At 44.9% G+C, this 20,417-nt stretch overlaps 2 protein-coding genes and 2 long non-coding RNA genes across 4 annotated transcripts in view; 2 read left to right on the forward strand and 2 right to left on the reverse strand.

Annotated features, from left to right (window-relative positions):
• Positions 1-1,229: 1,229 nt before the first annotated feature.
• e2f6 (E2F transcription factor 6) lies at positions 1,230-8,104 on the reverse strand. The gene is made up of 9 exons (XM_041975150.1): positions 7,867-8,104; positions 5,811-6,122; positions 5,476-5,513; positions 5,043-5,092; positions 4,780-4,966; positions 4,143-4,292; positions 2,415-2,529; positions 2,151-2,298; positions 1,230-1,613 (listed from the first exon to the last, which is right to left on the reverse strand). The coding sequence occupies exons 1-9, from the start codon at positions 7,981-7,983 to the stop codon at positions 1,594-1,596; spliced, it is 1,137 nt and encodes a 378-aa protein (XP_041831084.1). The 5' UTR covers positions 7,984-8,104; the 3' UTR covers positions 1,230-1,593.
• Positions 8,105-10,059: 1,955 nt separating this feature from the next.
• LOC121633289 lies at positions 10,060-10,615 on the forward strand. Its single transcript, XR_006009031.1, has 2 exons — positions 10,060-10,282; positions 10,511-10,615. It is a non-coding gene; the product is annotated as an uncharacterized LOC121633289 (long non-coding RNA).
• Positions 10,616-11,438: 823 nt separating this feature from the next.
• LOC121633290 lies at positions 11,439-11,799 on the forward strand. The gene is made up of 3 exons (XR_006009032.1): positions 11,439-11,574; positions 11,651-11,726; positions 11,765-11,799. It is a non-coding gene; the product is annotated as an uncharacterized LOC121633290 (long non-coding RNA).
• Positions 11,800-13,163: 1,364 nt separating this feature from the next.
• The window catches only part of myt1la (myelin transcription factor 1-like, a), a 54,720-nt gene continuing 47,466 nt past the window's right edge, over positions 13,164-20,417 (reverse strand). The window contains exons 18-19 of the mRNA XM_041975151.1: positions 14,756-14,899; positions 13,164-14,290 (exon numbers count right to left, since the gene is read on the reverse strand). Of these exons, the coding sequence (XP_041831085.1) occupies positions 14,150-14,290; positions 14,756-14,899 (285 nt within the window). The 3' untranslated portion in view covers positions 13,164-14,149. The remainder of the gene's footprint in view (positions 14,291-14,755; positions 14,900-20,417) is intronic.

A 20,417-nucleotide genomic window follows, 5' to 3' on the forward strand; every position in this document is an offset into this window, starting at 1 on the left:
CATTTAGTTTAGCTGTTTAACACCATACGTTCAATCTCACGGCATTTTGGGAGAAGGTCGTCCATGCTGGCAGTTTCACTTGCAAAATGATTAACAGGAGAACTGTAAGCACAGTTTTATACACTTTATTTTGGTTTTAAAGCTAATTACTCCTCTAGCTTTACTCATACAAGTTAATATGCAAATAAATCCACAAAACTAACTGCCAGCAACTTCAGGCGGCTGCAGGGGCCTCGTCTGGCTGCTGTCAGTGAAGTGTGCTTCCATACCAACCTGCACCGCTAGTTTCTTCCTATTTTCTAAAGAAAGCTCAGTCAGTGGACCTCAGAGGAGCTGCAGACCCGGCTTCTAGTGTGGAGGAGTACCATGTAGCTGAGGGAGGGGCAGCAGGACGGCATGAAGAGACCCAGACCACGGCCACATCTCCACAAGGACCAAGCAGGAAACAGATCCTTTCCACGACAGCGAGCAGCAGGGAGATCAGAGTACTGGAGCTAGAGCTAGGCCGGCCGCTCCACCGGCACCTGGACCAGCAGGTGGATTTACCTGTGGGTGGGGTTAGGGATGGCTACAGGATAAACCCATCTTAATAAACGTGTGGTTACAACATGTTCAGAGTAGTCTGAATAATAAAGTTTAAAGGCCAGAATTACAAAGTAATTACAATAAAAACACTTCATTTGTCGCTGTTTGGATTTTTATTTTAAAACGAAGTTTAAAATGATTTCATCTTTTGTTTCCTAAATCTCAGTCCAGAGCAGAGGAGCCCAACAGTCTGGGAGACCAGAAGACCTCCTGGTAACGGCCAGTTAAGCTGCTGACAATAAACGTTCCAAGAATAACTGAAATCTGGCTTGAAATGTCTTTTTCTGAAACATGTGTTTCTCAAACTGTAAATGTGTTGGATCCAGTCTTTAATGAAGAGTGAAGGAGCTCAGCCACAGGCTGGACTTTACCACGAGGACCAGGTTGGTGTGCCACCCCAACGTTTCCACTGGCCACATCAGGGCATGTGCTGAGTCCAGGGGGGCGGGGCCTCCAGGCAGGTGCACCCACTCTTTACGTCCGTGGTCGTCCACCGGTCAGCACGCCATCTTGCTGGAAGTGGGAGAAGGCTTAGAGGTCTGAGTCCAGGAAAATAATCCTAAAAATTGGAGAACTAATGAAACATGAAGAGTTGTGTTTACATCTTTTTTTTCTCTGCTTTTCTTATAAAAACACGGGAGCACTCCAGTTTTTTCTTTAATTTCAGATTTCTGAAAGTTTTTTTCTACAAAAGTTCAGAAACGAATAACAAGTTAATCCAGAAAAAGGAAGACAAAGAAGACAAACGGTTTCCAGTAAATCAAAAGTCATGGTCATAACGTAACGGCTGCCGCTCCTCATCCTCGTCTTCATCAGCAGGGATATGAAAAACTGATCCGGAATCTTTCCTGTTTCCAGCTGATCGTCTCCCTCCCAGACAGCCAGCAGTTTGCAGCTTTTCCACATTCAAACGTTTTGTGCAAAATCCAGCATTTTTTTTTCTTTTTGTAGTTTTTCTGTCCAAACCCTGCAAACGGCAGCTGGCACCCCCTGCTGGTCACCTGCTGGCTACGCGCTCTGGAGGGACTCTGCAACAACAAGAACATCAGTTTGTATCGCTGATGGGTTGATCCTGGAGTTTCTGTTGGTTTCTACAGAACAATAAAACATTCGTATTATTAGATCTGATAAAATTACTGCATGAAACGGGCCGTTACCCGGGCCAAGCGGGGTCGATTTATACGCCGCTACCCGGGCCAAGCGGGGGAGGTTTATACGCCGTTACCCGGGCCAAGCGGGGTCGATTTATACGCCGCTACCCGGGCAAAGCGGGGGAGGTTTATACGCCGTTACCCGGGCCAAGCGGGGTCGATTTATACGCCGCTACCCGGGCCAAGCGGGGGAGGTTTATACGCCGCTACCCGGGCCAAGCGGGGGCGGTTTATACGCCGCTACCCGGGCCAAGCGGGATCGGTTTATACGCCGCTACCTGGGCCAAGCGGGGTCGGTTTATACGACGCTACCCGGGCCAAGCGGTGTCGGTTTATACGCTGTTACCCGGGCCAAGCGGGGTCGGTTTATAAACCGCTACCCGGGCCAAGCGGGGACGGTTTATACGACGTTACCTGGGCGAAGTGGTGTTGTCTTTATCCGACTTTCCTCCAATGACACGAAGCAGCTGCTCTTCTCGCCCATCACTTCCTTTCTACCAACGTCACACGTCATGACCAGGATGGGGCCCTTCCCCCCCTTCAGATGGACCTGGATGCTGTCCTGCATCAACACACAAACAGCAACTGACTCAACACTGTTTACTCTCATCAACCCTGAAGGCATACGGGATTATACGACAACTGATTATTTTAGACACCCAAAACTTTGGTTTTTACCTCTTTAGGTGCAGGAACCTCCAGTCTGGTTTCCTCCGGAGCTTTAACAGCAATGACGGTCTGTTCCTGGAAGGATTTCAGTCGACTGATGTCGTCATGGGTCACGTAAGCCAGGGTGCAGGAGATGTTAAAGAAAATAACCAGTTTCATTTTGTATTTAGGAAAAGAAAGACCAAAACCTCCCAAAGATTCTTCCCGTGGCAGCAGAAAAAGTTATTTGTTATTTTATGCTTGAGACCAACCGATGGATGGAGACCAAATCTCAATGAAAAAACTCATATCTGCTTAAAGTTTTGTGAAGAACTACAGGAAAAAAAAGGTCCCAAATAATTTGATTCCTGAAAAAATGAGTTGATTTAAATAAAATAAAAATATATTAAAGTTAAGTAAATTATGCCCAACATAGCGATTTATTTACGGTCCATGTAACTGTTACATGCTGTGAACAATAATAACTGGCAGCATAAAGAACAAACTGAGTCACTCATGTTTAAAGAGATAAAAAGGAACTAAATAAGAAAGTCCTGATGCTGAACATGCTGGTCTCCAGCTGGTTTGGTTAGTTATATTTGACCCTGGATTCACAGACTCAGGACTGGGCGAAGCGGAGGCGGTTTACAGGGCGTTACCTGGGCGAAGCGGAGTAGGTTTACGGGGCGTTACCTGGGCGAAGCGGAGTTGGTTTACAGGGCGTTACCTGGGCGAAGCGGAGTAGGTTTACGGGGCGTTACCTGGGCGAAGCGGAGTAGGTTTACAGGGCGTTACCTGGGCGAAGCGGAGTAGGTTTACAGGGCGTTACCTGGGCGAAGCGGAGTAGGTTTACGGGGCGTTACCTGGGCGAAGCGGAGTAGGTTTACAGGGCGTTACCTGGGCGAAGCGGAGTCGGTTTACGGGGCGTTACCTGGGCGAAGCGGAGTAGGTTTACGGGGCGTTACCTGGGCGAAGCGGAGTAGGTTTACGGGGCGTTACCTGGGCGAAGCGGAGTAGGTTTACGGGGCGTTACCTGGGCGAAGCGGAGTCGGTTTACAGGGCGTTACCTGGGCGAAGCGGAGTAGGTTTACGGGGCGTTACCTGGGCGAAGCGGAGTCGTTTTACAGGGCGTTACCTGGGCGAAGCGGAGTAGGTTTACGGGGCGTTACCTGGGCGAAGCGGAGTCGGTTTACAGGGCGTTACCTGGGCGAAGCGGAGTAGGTTTACGGGGCGTTATCTGGGCGAAGCGGAGTAGGTTTACGGGGCGTTACCTGGGCGAAGCGGAGTAGGTTTACGGGGCGTTACCTGGGCGAAGCGGAGTCGTTTTACAGGGCGTTACCTGGGCGAAGCGGAGTCGTTTTACAGGGCGTTACCTGGGCGAAGCGGAGTTGGTTTACGGTAAGGTAATTGGAAACTACATGTTCACAATCTTAGCAGCTTATTCAGTTTTTGTTTTTATACTTGTTCATAAAGAAGACGGATATTTGCCTCTGGCTCATAATTACTCCCCAGCTGTTAATAATTATTGTTATTAACATTATTCCATCAGATTTTTATTCTCTTATTCAGACTTTTGCCTTTTTGGGAAAAATGTCACCAAATAATAAATGAGTATAGTAATGAAAGTAATAAATTTATAGTTGCAATGTAATGATGCTCTGAAATTTAGTTCCAGGTTTGCAGGTGAGACATTCTAAACCAGGTGTGTTGGTTCCAGCGTCGTAGGTGAGCCTGAGCCCAGTTGGAAGTGAAGGATATGCAGCATTCTGGAGGTTATCTGTCATGTCAAACAGCTTCTGGGCGCAGCTTTTTATGAGGCTATCCAACGTGTCTTCCACCAGCTTCAGGTTGTCCATCTCCCCCTGAGACTCGTTCTTCTCCAGGAAGCTGGACGCTGGACAGCGTCCTCTGGACAGAGCACAGACACCGAGGTCACCTGGCAGCCATTTTTTCTTTGATGTCAAACATGAAAGCAAAAGGCTACAAATCAGCTCATTTCCTCCTGCACGAAAACCAGTTTCCTTACACACACGACAGAAACACGTTCATTTGTATATTTATTTATTATTTTCTATCTTTAGAATTTTATTTTATTAATTCAAGTCAATGTTTGCATGGCAACTAGCCTGGCTGGCAACTAGCCTCGTCTGGCTGGCAAGTAGCCTCGTCTGGCTCGCAACTAGCCTCGCCTAGCCTCGTCTGGCTGGCAATTAGTCTCATATGAGCAGGGTAACCAGTCACTAAAAGACAGGTAAATGAATAATAGAATAAATAGAATCTGTATTTCTGGGCGACGTGGACGGGGAGCTCGGTGTGAGACCAACAGGTGAATGAACTTGTAGTGAACTGAGTAAAAGGAGGAAACGAGCTCGTTCTTCATCAGCTGTTCACTCACATCCACTGGACCACATTGGCCGACTTCTTGTCCAGGAGTCTGATGCCCTCCAGCACGTTGGTGATGTCGTAGAGTCGCCGCCGGCGCGTCTGCAGGCTGGCGATGGCCGTCCTGACGTCCAGCGAGCCGTCCGGCGTCTTCAGGAATAAACCCAGGAAACGCCGTGTCAGCACCCCCAGGGACACGTCTGCGGATCGGTTGCGGGACAAAAATTAATAACCTCCTGGTTTTTTAGGCTTGTTGTTGTTGGAAAAGGCACGAACCTTCTCTGGCTCGCATGCTGGCCGGAGGCTCCGCTCTCCATTGATGTTTGCTGCAATGGCAAAGAAACCACGTCGCTGAACAGAAGCAAGACGAGAAGATTCTGTCCGACTACGTTTTTATTTTCTATCTCCTCACCATAGGTCCACATACATGCAGCTGCCACCATTTTACTATGGTGTCTCTGAATGGACAAACATCTCAGTGTGTGAAGCTTTAAACTTGCAGCAGCAGCTTTGATTTTGAGTTTGGCCTCTACTTCACTGCTGTGCTATACTCATCTTTACCACTAGATGGCAGTAAACTGTCCACCTCATCTTCATGACGAGGTGGAAAGGAGGCGTTTTGCTGCTCCGTCCCTCCTCCAGATAACCGGGTTTTCCTCAGGATTACAAGTTACCTGCAAACATGATAAAAGCAGATTTTTCTTCTTACCGGGTCTTATCTCCCAAAGCCGGACCGGCAGCTGGAACCTGGATTTCAAACATGAGAACAGTGTGTCAAAGCCGATGTGGGGACAAGAAAGCAGAAGTAAAAGGAATTAATGATGAAGATGGAGTCAACAGAAGACAGTGACACACTCCTCAGGAAATCTTTCAGATCCTTTCATTTCTCTTAGTTTTTACTTTTTTTTTTTTTTTAGAATATTTCAGATAAATTTCGTGCTTCTGGATTGCAGATTATCTGGGTGTGCAGCACATATGTTTCATCTTTTCGGTCCAACCGGGTGTGCAACACATCAGAAGTCACCATGGCAACCGTGTCCTGACCTGCTCTGGAGGATCCAGCGAAGGAATTTCTGGTACAGAAAGTTTTGTGTTAAAAGGAATTCTGCCTCCACTTTCATCCTCAAAGTCCTCCCTGCCACCCGTGGCGGCCCACTGATCCTCGTCCCCGGAGGACTCGGCCTCCCAGGAGCAGATCGCGTCCATTGGCCCGTCCAGGCAGGGGGGCATGAGGGGAATGGCGTCACCGTTGACCCCATTCGTGGAGATGTCCTCTGGCAGGAAGTGGTCCTCACAGATTAAATGCTGCTCCGAGGTGTCCTGCTTGTCCGTCTCCCTCAGAGCCGCCAGCCAGACCTGGACAAAGACTCAGAGTTACTGCTGGTCCTCCCTGATCCAGCCAGAACCAGACCTCAGTGTCAGCAGTTAAATCCATCAGAAAGGTCTCATATCTATATCTTCCTCATCAACTCCTCTTCAATCTGACCAACACAGCAGGAAATGAATCTATAAGACGTAAAGCTGAATCATTTCCAGGTGGGGACGCCAACATGGTCTAACGTCTGAATTAATCATGGTGCTATTACACGCTTTCGTCATCAGAAAGATCCTGAACATCCTGACTTGCCATGTGGACTCACGTGTGAACCATCTCACCAGAAAAACAAACTCGTTGCAGCCGTTTCTCACTGAAGGCTGTTGGTTCTGGCGACACCAGTTAACTAAACTATTCTCACTTCAAGTCCTGGATTCACAACTTTAAACTATTTTCAGGGCGTTTTTGAAACGTTAACTAAAGCAAGATTTTATTTCTTCCAGCAGGTTTGAACAGAGCTCCAGCTCTTTATTTAGCCGCTAACAGACGTTCTGCTCCCCTCTTCAGCCCAGTTGTTCACAGAACGTCCAAATTAGCTGCTGGTTTGTCGACTCAAACTAGCCTCAATACGAGAAAAAGACACGAACACCAACGAAGAAGACGACAGCCAATGTGTGTGAGCGGACGAACGAGCTCTGTGATCCTGCTGGTTTACCGTCACAGTAACGTCTGTTAATGAAGAGTGTGGAGGAAATATTTAAACATGCTCCAGACTCTAATTAAAAAACAAAATACACTTAAAAAACTGAACTAAAAATAAAGAAAATATTGATAGAATAATTATTTTATTTATTATGTATTTTATTATTTATTTAGCTGTTCTAAACATTTTTAAGTTGTCTTTTTTCAGCTTTTGCCTTTCATCCCTCTTTATGGCAGCATCCATTACAGCTACATGTACCAGGCTGATGACGCTAATTAGCGACTTGTAGGACAGCCAATAGCTGCTGTTCTTACTGAGGAGTGGGAACAGCGGCTGGAGGAGCATCAGGCCCTGAAGCTGTTTATTACCAGGAACTACATGGACCAGTCCTACCAGGTCCTGTGGGGGAAGACGGGGACAAAGATGTCGTTCTGCTTCGACTACAAAGTGAAAATCAAATCTGATTTGATTTGATTTAATTTAATAACTTCTATGTTCTACTGGTTTTATATTCGGCCAGTAAATGTTTTTATGTCACACAAAAACAATGTGAATGTAAACGTTGTAATTTCTGAATTTATTCTTCAGGTTTTTATCACTAACACAGTGAAAATGAGAGGAAATGTGAATATTTGCTTTGCAAGGTGATTTCAGTGTCTGCCCCTAAATTTTCTGCTTGTGCTTCTAAAAATTAAAGTTAGAGGTTAAATCCACCAGAAAGCCGCTGTTCTCCTGGTAAAACACGTTAGTCCGGAGCCCTGCTGCACCGTTTGAACCACAGCTGGGTAGTTAGCTAGTGGCTAACACGTTAGCATCCTGATTTAAGCTTAGACTTAACTTTATTAATCCCTTTGGGATGACTCCCTCAGGAAATTTAAAATTCCAGCAGCACATAAGGAAAAGCAGGTAAATAAATACACATGTAAAAAAAAGACACCGAGATAAATAAAGATAAAATAAAGACAAAATTATCTAATTTCTTACATGTGACGAATGGCGTTGTTAGCTGTACATTTACCAGAAGCTGTGGGATTTAATGGGGACAGAAACTGGCTTTAACTGGGAGACGTGCACGCTCCTACCTTAACACGCGCTGGGTCTTTGGGAAAGTTGAAAAACCTCTTCGGGGCTCTGTTGAAGGTTCCCCGGTTAACGGTGGCCACGCGGTTCGGACACCCAGAGACGACACACTTCACCATGGTAAGCAGATCCTGTCCGCCCGAACAGGGACGAACCGCTCATCTGAACCGTTCCGTTCCAGGTAGACCCGCCACGATGCAGCAGAACGGTTTGTTTATGTCATACCGGAAATACACACAAAGACCCGGAAGTGAAACAATGGAGGGAAACGTAACGCTTTGACGTCCCACTTACGTATCTACCGTCGAAATATTTGTCTTTTGTACGTTTATTAACGCTTTTGCAGAATTCCGTTATATAATTTGACAGTAAATAATTAATAAATGCAATTACAAATTGTGAAAACTAAATTAGAACAAAAATGATTGCCATTGCACATTAAACCGTCAGTTTGACACGAGCTCCATCTGCTGCTGATGTGAATACCCCAGCTATTATTCATCCTTCTTTACTGGACGCACAGTGAATCCACCTTTGCAAACGGGATTAAATATGTTGAAACTGTCCTCAATAATAAGTAGTAAAAAGGGGACAATTCTGTTTTATAAGAAAAGGTTATAAACAGGTTAAAAAACAGAGAGAAAAACTTACTCTGCTCGTCTCCCGTTTCCGATGGGCGGCCCGCAGCTTCCCCGGTGAAGGCAGACGTGATGGGGCACCTGCTGCTGCTAGCATGCTAGCCGTAGCATGAACAGTGGGAACTGCATCAGACCTTAAACGCACTGACCTCATGGTCTTGTACCCCATCTTAAACGCAGTTAGGTCACTAGGCATATAGTCCGTTTCCACAAAGTGTGCGCTGCAAATGACGGAGTTTTTGGGATGAACGGACTTGAAAGTGAAGTCTTGGCGCCTAGCCTGGACAAACCTGACCCAGGAGCGAAAGGTGGGGCTCTTCTTGTTAGGGAAACTGTGGACACGATGTCCAGAGAGACTTGAATTTGTGCAGGATGCACAAACACAAGTATTCACCATGGTGATGTTCCAGAAATCTTTAGTTTTACTATTAGAAGTCTGGAGTAAAAAACACAGCCGATGCCTACGATAAACTGAGCTGATAGCCGCTGGCGTATGGGCTCGTTTACCTTACATGACGTCACGTGTCACGTGACAGGAAAAGTTATGTTTTTTAAAGCACTGGATCGCAGACGAGCTGAATTAAGTGCAATTACAAAAAATGAAATTTTAAGAAGCTTTTATTTATGCCACAGTGTCTCTCGGACTTTTTCAAAACGTCATATTGTGGAAAATTCAACCTGAAAGATGCTCTTTAAGGCACTAAGGCAACTTTTGAAATATTTACAGGAAGTAGAACCAAGACAAACGATAAATAATCCACTCATTTTTCTGTCTATTTTCTCTTTATGTAGTTTGATCCAAGTATGTGTTAACAAGGCTAATATTTAATTCGGTTACGTTACTTTGGGGCAAAAGCAGACTGATGTACTTTGTTTACAGTTTTATTCAGCTCCTTTTTCAGTGACAGATTATCTGTCAATTTTCAAACTGATACTGGCTGTCACTCATGAATAATAATAGCCAATAATACTTAGAAAATTTGTTTTAAAGCTAAAACGCTGCTTTGATTTGAATAAAATTATTAAACCAATACTTAACTAAAACTTTACTTAACTTTCAAATAAACATCTTCTCATCAGTGTTGCAACACAAAATTTATTTAGAGCAAGAGATGCCAACACCAGCATGATTAAAAATTGTACAAACTTCACAATTTAAATCAAAATTTCACGTAGGAACTCGTGACCTTTAACATACAGCAGAAATATCAACTGAAACTCATGCTGTGGGGAAAAAAACTGGAACAGAGAAAAAAAAGAGCAAAATGAAAGTTGTATAAAAACCCTCATCAGTTCAGAAAAGCAACAATTTCATAAAATCATGATTTTACAAATATTCATATGATCTCTTTTGCATTCAAGCTTGTTACATGTTACATGTTAGTGTTGAGATTTTTTATGTAAATACTTACAGTTTATATTTTACATCTGATCTTATATTTAAGCTATTGGCTGTCTTTAAGTGGCAGAATTGTGCTTTAACTCTCCTCTGGTATGAGAATAACAGACTAAATCAGAAATACAAGCAGTCAGTTTATCTAGTGCTTTAGTTTACTGGCAGGAGGCTGCAGACAGAAGCTGAACAGATGTGAGCTGGAAAGGAAAAGTCCCTCTGTTCAGTCTTTCTCCTCTCTGGAAAGACTCAAGCAGCAGCTTTTCATGCCTTCTTCTTTCTGTTCATTTGGGATAATTTTTTAAAGTCTCTTGTTCCTATATGTTCATGGAGGTAACGCCGCAACATGGTGGCAACGCAGTAACATGGTGGTAACGCAGTAACATGGTGGCAATGCAGTAACATGGTGGTAACGCCACAACATGGTGGTAACGCCGCAACATGGTGGTAATGCCGCAACATGATGGTAATGCCACAACATGGTGGTAACGCAGTATCATGGTGGTAATGCAGTAAAATGGTGGCAACGCAGTATCAAGGTGGTAACGCAGTAACATGGTGGTAACGCCGCAACATGGTGATAACGCCGCAACATGATGGTAATGCCACAACAAGGTGGTAACGCAGTAACATGGTGGTAACGCCGCAACATGGTGGTAACGCAGTAACATGGTGGTAACGCAGTAACATGGTGGTAACGCCGAAACATGGTGGTAACGCCGCAACATGATGGTAACGCCACAACATGGTGGTAACGCCGCAACATGATGGTAATGCCGCAACAAGGTGGTAACGCAGTATCAAGGTGGTAACGCAGTAACATGGTGGTAACGCAGTAACACGGTAGTAACGCAGTAACACGGTGGTAACGCAGTAACATGGTGGTAACGCCGCAACATGGTGGTAACGCCGCAACATGATGGTAATGCCACAACATGATGGTAATGCCACAACAAGGTGGTAACGCAGTATCAAGGTGGTAACGCAATAACACGGTGGTAACTCTGCAACATGGTGGTAACGCAGTAACACGGTAGTAACGCAGTAACATGGTGGTAACGCCGCAACATGGTGGTAACGCAGTAACATGGTGGTAACGCAGTAACATGGTGGTAACGCCGCAACATGATGGTAATGCCACAACATGGTGGTAACGCAGTAACATGGTGGTAACGCCGCAACATGGTGGTAACGCCGCAACATGGTGGTAACGCTGCAACATGGTGGTAACGCCGCAACATGATGGTAATGCCACAACAAGGTGGTAACGCAGTATCAAGGTGGTAACGCAGTAACATGGTGGTAACGCAGTAACACGGTAGTAACGCAGTAACATGGTGGTAACGCAGTATCAAGGTGGTAACGCAGTAACACGGTAGTAACGCAGTAACATGGTGGTAACGCAGTAACATGGTGGTAACGCCGCAACATGGTGGTAACGCCGCAACATGATGGTAATGCCACAACATGATGGTAATGCCACAACAAGGTGGTAACGCAGTATCAAGGTGGTAACGCAGTAACACGGTGGTAACTCTGCAACATGGTGGTAACGCAGTAACACGGTAGTAACGCAGTAACATGGTGGTAACGCAGTAACATGGTGGTAACGCCGCAACATGGTGGTAACGCCGCAACATGATGGTAATGCCACAACATGGTGGTAACGCAGTAACATGGTAGTAACGCCGCAACATGGTGGTAACGCCGCAACATGATGGTAATGCCACAACAAGATGGTAACGCAGTATCAAGGTGGTAACGCAGTAACATGGTGGTAACGCAGTAACACGGTAGTAACGCAGTAACATGGTGGTAACGCCGCAACATGGTGATAACGCCGCAACATGATGGTAATGCCACAACAAGGTGGTAACGCAGTAACATGGTGGTAACGCAGTAACACGGTGGTAACTCTGCAACATGGTGGTAACGCAGTAACACGGTGGTAACGAAGTAACATGGTGGTAACGCCGCAACATGGTGGTAACGCAGTAACATCGTGGTAACGCAGTAACATGGTGGTAACGCCGCAACATGGTGGTAACGCAGTAACACGGTAGTAACGCAGTAACACGGTGGTAACGCAGTAACACGGTGGTAACGCCGCAACATGGTGGTAACGCAGTAACATGGTGGCAACGCAGTAACACGGTGGCAACGCCTCAACATGGTGGTAACGCAGTAACATGGTGGTAACGCAGTAACACGGTAGTAACGCAGTAACATTGTGGTAACGCAGTAACACGGTGGTAACGCCGCAACATGGTGGTAACGCAGTAACATGGTGGTAACCCCGAAACATGGTGGTAACGCCGCAACATGGTGGTAACGCAGTAACATGGTGGTAATGCTGCAACATGGTGGTAACGCAGTAACATGGTGGTAATGCTGCAACATGGTGGCAACGCCACAACATGGTGGTAACGCAGTAACATGGTGGTAACGCAGTAACATGGTGGTAATGCTGCAACATGGTGGTAACGCAGTAACATGGTGGTAACGCTGCAACATGGTGGTAACGCCGCAACATGGTGGCAACGCAGTAACATGGAGGTAACGCCGCAACATGGTGGTAACGCCGCAACATGGTGGCAACGCAGTAACATGGTGGTAATGCTGCAACATGGTGGTAACGCCACAACATGGCGGTAACGCAGTAACATTGTGGTAATGCAGCAACATGATGGTAATGCAGGAACATGGCGGTAACGCAGTAACATGGTGGTAACCCTGCAACATGGTGGTAACGCCACAACATGGTGGTAACGCAGTAACATGGTGATAACGCCGTAACATTGCGGTAATGCAGTAACATGGCGGTAACTCTGCAACATGGTGGTAATGCTGCAATAATAATAATTCTAATTTGATTAGATTCCTTATTGGGATATTAGTTTGTATCATTCATCTTTAGATTTACTAGCGAGCAGGGAGCGGCCATGTTTTGTCGACCGGGCAGCAGTTTCGGGTTTAAGGGCCTTGCTTGAGGCCATGGTGTTTCACCAGGGAAAAGGGATTAGGGTGTAATAGAAACCTAAAGAGATCAGAGAGGGTGTTTTCTTTTAACTTAGACATGAGCTCCATTTCCTCCAAAATAACACAACAAAATCAGCTCCAACAAACTGACCGTACACGTTTTGCTTCATTTCCCATACGGTGATAGTTACACGTAGTCCAGTAAAGTGCATGCATGATTGAGAGTTGTGTGATTTCAGAGTGAATGTCCTGAAAGGCCGATTCAGACATTGCTTCACGGATGCTGTCGCTCCTTTTCTGTTTTTTCTTAACAACTAAAGTCTTTTTTATAATGAAGAGGTGCTCGGCTCGGGCTCAGTGATGACTGAAAAGACATTTTCCAGAGAATGAGCGCAATTTACAAAGAGAGTCTGACCCTGTAAGTCCAGAGAAGCTGTCAGAGAGGAAACATTTCTACAGATGCGTTAGCCTGCTGAGCCCCTTTCTCCAACATAAAACATCAAAACATGGAAACAAAGCATCCCTGTGCAAAGGCGTACATGACAGAACCAAAGTCCTCCAACCCAAAAACACGACCGTAGTAAAAGGTTTCTACAAAACACGATGCATGAACAGTAAAAAGATCTCAGCTTCCTGCTAGTTTAATTCATAAGAAATTGCATATACTCAAACGTTCCTCGTGTAGGTTGCATCCCATATCTAACAAATGACTCATGTTATGGTAGAGATATTGCTGAGACGCTGTCCCGCGAGCTCGAGGACAAAGTAAATTCAGGATGGAAGATTGTCTCCTACGATGTCTGCAGAGTCGGCGGGACAGTCCGAGGGGGATGGTGAGATCTGCACCACAAAGTTTCCGTGTCATGATGTTTAAAAGCCTCATAAAGTTCATCTAAAGATTTACAGCAATGTTAGTTCGGACATTAAAAAGGAAAACTTTACAGCTTGGCTCCTAGTTAAACCCACTTTTTTCTAAATGTTTGTAAATCACATTAAATAAGACATGAGTCCAGTTTACAATAAATAAATAAATACATCCATTTCCACCAGAATGTGCAGACGTCAGCAGCTAGAAACAGTACATCACATTATATCAGGTCATATGAAAATGTAGAAAACGTGAATGTTCCTTTAAAAGGTTGGTTTCTCAAAGCAAGGCAATGACAAGCAACATGGTAAAAAAGAGACACGCATGGAGCTGAGAGCGCAACAAATATTTATGCTAGATTACAGCAGCAAACAAGCCTCCGTGGCTGCTTTCTGCTGCGCATTCGGCTACACCTGGATGCCCTGGACGGCCTGTTTAATGTTCTCCAGCAGGGCCTTGTTCTCCGGGCTCTGGTACTGGTCCTGGTGGGTGTACATGTCTGTCAACGTGCTCACATACGTGTCAAAGTTCTGTTCATTCATCGGCTCCTGTGCAAAAAAAAAGCATTAAAACCACAGTTAGAGGAGGCGTGTACACAAATAAATCCAGATTTAAGTCCAGGTTCTGGTGGAAGAAATGAGAGTAAAACGAACAGAAACTAAAGCATTTTTATTGGTTCCTGTGGTCTTCCCTCCTTTTTTAAAGTGTTGCATCATGTAAAGCGATGCATTCAGGAAACGCAGGTTAAAACTGCTGCAATAGAGGGTTTTTAACTAAAGAAACGCACCTGATAAATCAGATTATTCGTGAAAGTTTGTGCTTGATGGAGGAGCTGCTTCCAGAAACATCCGTCTCCTTCCTCAGACCCAATCTAACAGCTCAGATCAGTGGATAATAGTTCAAGTTTTAAGGATTTTATCTTCATTAACAGGTTCTTTCTGCAGGTTCTGAGGTTGGTGTGTGCAGAAAGACGCTGACTTTTTTCTCATACGTGTGGTGCTGCAGGTGCTCACCAGGTGAGGAAGCTGGATGTTGGCCAGGCTGGTGATGAGCGACTGGCTGAGGTTGGCCAGCTCATGCAGCAGAGAGTCGTTCTGCTGCTCCATCACCTTGTTCTCCTCCTCCATGGACTTCAGGCTGGTCTCCATGGTGGTGATCTGCCAGGCAACAAGACAAGGATCAGTTCCGTGACAACGCTCCAGGTCTGACAGGAATCTGCTCCAGCTTCATCACCTGTGACCGACAGGTGAGATCTGATCATCAGCAATCTGAACTCTAAGCTGTGAGGTCATCATCAGGCATATGATCTGATCTATGACATCACAGATTCTGCTTCCCAAACAAATCCCGACAGAAATCTGATGGGATTTGTCTTCCACGGTTAAACTAACTAATATTCCAGTTTTCTCATTTTCATTCAACATCAGAAAGGAATTGAACAGGAAAGATTCTACAGTAATGCTGGGAATGATGCTGGAATAATGCTGGGAATGATGCTGGAAATGATGCTTGAATAATGCTGGGAATGATGCTGGAATGATGATGGAATGATGCTGGAATAATGCTGGGAATAATGCTGGAAATGATGCTGGAAATATGCTGGAAATGATGCTGGAATGATGCTGGAATAATGCTGGGAATGATGCTGGAATAATGCTGGGAATAATGCTGGAAATATGCTGGAAATGATGCTGGAATGATGCTGGAATGATGCTGGAAATGATGCTGGAATGATGCTGGAATAATGCTGGGAATGATGCTGGAACAATGCTGGGAATAATGCTGGAAATGATGCTGGAAAAATGCTGGAAATGATGCTGGAATGATGCTGGAATGATGCTGGAAATGATGCTGGAATGATGCTGGAAATGATGCTGGAATGATGCTGGAATGATGCTGGGAATGATGCTGGAATGATGCTGGGAATGATGCTGGAATAATGCTTGGAGTGATGCTGGAAATGATGCTGGAATGATGCTGGAATGATGTTGGAATGATGGTGGAATGATCCTGGAAATTATGCTGGAATGATGCTGGAATGATGCTGGGAATGATGCTGGGAATGATGCTGGAATGACGCTGGGAATGATGCTGGAAATGATGCTGGAAATGATGCTGGAATGATGCTGGAAATGATGCTGGGAATGATGCTGGAAATGATGCTGGAAATGATGCTGGGAATGATGTTGGAATGATGCTGGAATGATGTTGAAAATGATGCTGGGAATGATGCTGGGAATGATGCTGGGAATGATGCTGGAAATGATGCTGGAATGATGCTGGAATGATGCTGGAATAATGCTGGGAATGATGCTGGAACAATGCTGGGAATAATGCTGGAAATGATGCTGGAAATATGCTGGAAATGATGCTGGAATGATGCTGGAATGATGCTGGAAATGATGCTGGAATGATGCTGAAAATGATGCTGGAATGATGCTGGAAATGATGCTGAGAATGATGCTGGAATGATGCTGGAAATGATGCTGGAAATGATGCTGGAATGATGCTCGAAAAGATGCTGGGAATGATGCTGGAAATGATGCTGGGAATGATGCTGGGAATGATGCTGGGAATGATGCTGGAATGATGTTGAAAATGATGCTGGGAATGATGCTGGGAATGATGCTGGAAATTATGCTGGAATGTAATGGAATGATGCTTGGAATGATGCTGGAAATGATGCTGGGAATGATGCTGAAATGATGCTGGAAATGATGCTGGGAATGATGCTGGAATGATGCTGGAATGATGCTGGAATAATGCTGGGAATGATGCTGGAACAATGCTGGGAATAATGCTGGAAATGATGCTGGAATGATGCTGGGAATGATGCTGGAATGATGCTGTGAATGATGCTGGAAATGATGCTGGAAATGATGCTGGAATGATGCTGAAAATGATGCTGGAATGATGCTGGAATAATGCTGGGAATGATGCTGGAACAATGCTGGGAATAATGCTGGAAATGATGCTGGAAAAATGCTGGAAATGATGCTGGAATGATGCTGGAAATGATGCTGGAATGATGCTGGAATGATGCTGGGAATGATGCTGGAATGATGCTGGGAATGATGCTGGGAATGATGCTGGAATAATGCTTGGAGTGATGCTGGAAATGATGCTGGAATGATGCTCGAATGATGTTGGAATGATGGTGGAATGATGCTGGAATGATCCTGGAAATTATGCTGGAATGATGCTGGAATGATGCTGGAATGACGCTGGGAATGATGCTGGAAATGATGCTGGAAATGATGCTGGGAATGATGCTGGAAATGATGCTGGAAATGATGCTGGAATGATGCTGGAATGATGTTGAAAATGATGCTGGGAATGATGCTGGGAATGATGCTGGAAATTATGCTGGGAATGATGCTGGGAATGATGCTGGAAATGATGCTGGAAATGATGCTGGAATGATGCTGGAATGATGCTGGAATAATGCTGGGAATGATGCTGGAACAATGCTGGGAATAATGCTGGAAATGATGCTGGAAATATGCTGGAAATGATGCTGGAATGATGCTGGAATGATGCTGGAAATGATGCTGGAATGATGCTGGAATGATGCTGGGAATGATGCTGGAATGATGCTGGAAATGATGCTGAGAATGATGCTGGAATGATGCTGGGAATGATGCTGGAAATGATGCTGGAATGATGCTGGAAATGATGCTGGAATAATGCTTGGAGTGATGCTGGAAATGATGCTGGAATAATGCTTGGAGTGATGCTGGAAATGATGCTGGAATGATGCTGGGAATGATGCTGGAATGATGCTGGGAATGATGCTGGAAATGATGCTGGAATGATGCTGGAAATGATGCTGGAATGATGCTGGGAATGATGCTGGAAATTATGCTGGGAATAATGCTGGGAATAATGCTGGAATGATGCTGGAAATGATGTTGGAATGATGCTGGAAATGATGCTGGAATGATGCTGGAAATGATGCTGGAATGATGCTGGAATGATGCTGGAAATGATGCTGGAATGATGCTGAAAATGATGCTGGAATGATGCTGGAATGATGCTGGGAATGATGCTGGAATGATGCTGGAATGATGCTGGAAATGATGCTGAGAATGATGCTGGAATGATGCTGGGAATGATGCTGGAAATGATGCTGGAATGATGCTGGAAATGATGCTGGAATAATGCTTGGAGTGATGCTGGAAATGATGCTGGAATAATGCTTGGAATGATGTTGGAATGATGGTGGAATGATCCTGGAAATTATGCTGGAATGATGCTGGAATGATGCTGGGAATGATGCTGGGAATGATGCTGGAATGATGCTGGAATGACGCTGGGAATGATGCTGGAAATGATGCTGGAAATGATGCTGGAATGATGCTGGAAATGATGCTGGGAATGATGCTGGAAATGATGCTGGGAATGATGCTGGAATGATGCTGGAATGATGTTGAAAATGATGCTGGGAATGATGCTGGGAATGATGCTGGAAATTATGCTGGAATGATGCTGGAATGATGCTGGGAATGATGCTGGGAATGATGCTGGAAATGATGCTGGAAATGATGCTGGGAATGATGCTGGAATGATGCTGGAATGATGCTGGAATAATGCTGGGAATGATGCTGGAACAATGCTGGGAATGATGCTGGAAATATGCTGGAAATGATGCTGGAATGATGCTGGAATGATGCTGGAATAATGCTGGAAATGATGCTGGAATGATGCTGGAATGATGCTGGGAATGATGCTGGGAATAATGCTGGGAATAATGCTGGAATGATGCTAGAAATGATGTTGGAATGATGCTGGAAATGATGCTGGAATGATGCTGGAAATGATGCTGGGAATGATGCTGGAATGATGCTGGAATGATGCTGGAATGATGCTGAAAATGATGCTGGAATGATGCTGGAAATGATGCTGGAATAATGCTGGAATGATGCTGGAATGATGCTGGGAATGATGCTGGAAATGATGCTGGAATGATGCTGGAAATGATGCTGGAATAATGCTTGGAGTGATGCTGGAAATGATGCTGGAATAATGCTTGGAGTGATGCTGGAATGATGCTGGAATGATGCTGGAATGATGCTGGGAATGATGCTGGAATGATGCTGGGAATGATGCTGGAAATGATGCTGAATGATGCTGGGAATGATGCTGGAATAATGCTGGGAATGATGTTGGAAATGATGCTGGGAATGATGCTGGAATGATGCTGGAATGATGCTGGAATGATGTTGAAAATGATGCTGGAATGATGCTGGAAATGATGCTGGAATAATGCTTGGAGTGATGCTGGAAATGATGCTGGAATAATGCTTGGAGTGATGCTGGAAATGATGCTGGAATGATGCTGGAATGATGCTGGAATGATGCTGGGAATGATGCTGGAAATGATGCTGGAATGATGCTGGAAATGATGCTGGAATGATGCTGGGAATGATGCTGGGAATGATGCTGGAAATTATGCTGGGAATAATGCTGGGAATAATGCTGGAATGATGCTGGAAATGATGTTGGAATGATGCTGGAAATGATGCTGGAATGATGCTGGAAATGATGCTGGAATGATGCTGGAAATGATGCTGGAATGATGCTGAAAATGATGCTGGAATGATGCTGGAATGATGCTGGGAATGATGCTGGAATGATGCTGGAATGATGCTGGAAATGATGCTGAGAATGATGCTGGAATGATGCTGGGAATGATGCTGGAAATGATGCTGGAATGATGCTGGAAATGATGCTGGAATAATTGCTTGGAGTGATGCTGGGAATGATGCTGGAAATGATGCTGGAATGATGCTGGAAATGATGCTGGAATAATGCTTGGAGTGATGCTGGAAATGATGCTGGAATAATGCTTGGAATGATGTTGGAATGATGGTGGAATGATGCTGGAATGATCCTGGAAATTATGCTGGAATGATGCTGGAATGATGCTGGGAATGATGCTGGGAATGATGCTGGGAATGATGCTGGAAATGATGCTGGAATGATGCTGGAAATGATGCTTGGAGTGATGCTGGAAATGATGCTGGAATAATGCTTGGAATGATGTTGGAATGATGCTGGAATGATCCTGGAAATTATGCTGGAATGATGCTGGAATGATGCTGGGAATGATGCTGGGAATGATGCTGGAATGATGCTGGAATGACGCTGGGAATGATGCTGGAAATGATGCTGGAAATGATGCTGGAATGATGCTGGAAATGATGCTGGGAATGATGCTGGAAATGATGCTGGGAATGATGCTGGAATGATGCTGGAATGATGTTGAAAATGATGCTGGGAATGATGCTGGGAATGATGCTGGAAATTATGCTGGAATGATGCTGGAATGATGCTGGGAATGATGCTGGGAATGATGCTGGAAATGATGCTGGGAATGATGCTGGAAATGATGCTGGAAATGATGCTGGGAATGATGCTGGAATGATGCTGGAATGATGCTGGAATAATGCTGGGAATGATGCTGGAACAATGCTGGGAATAATGCTGGAAATGATGCTGGAAATATGCTGGAAATGATGCTGGAATGATGCTGGAATGATGCTGGAATAATGCTGGAAATGATGCTGGAATGATGCTGGAATGATGCTGGGAATGATGCTGGAAATTATGCTGGGAATAATGCTGGGAATAATGCTGGAATGATGCTAGAAATGATGTTGGAATGATGCTGGA

Source organism: Melanotaenia boesemani, chromosome 22, assembly GCF_017639745.1.
Source record: "Melanotaenia boesemani isolate fMelBoe1 chromosome 22, fMelBoe1.pri, whole genome shotgun sequence".
Taxonomy (NCBI): domain Eukaryota; kingdom Metazoa; phylum Chordata; class Actinopteri; order Atheriniformes; family Melanotaeniidae; genus Melanotaenia; species Melanotaenia boesemani.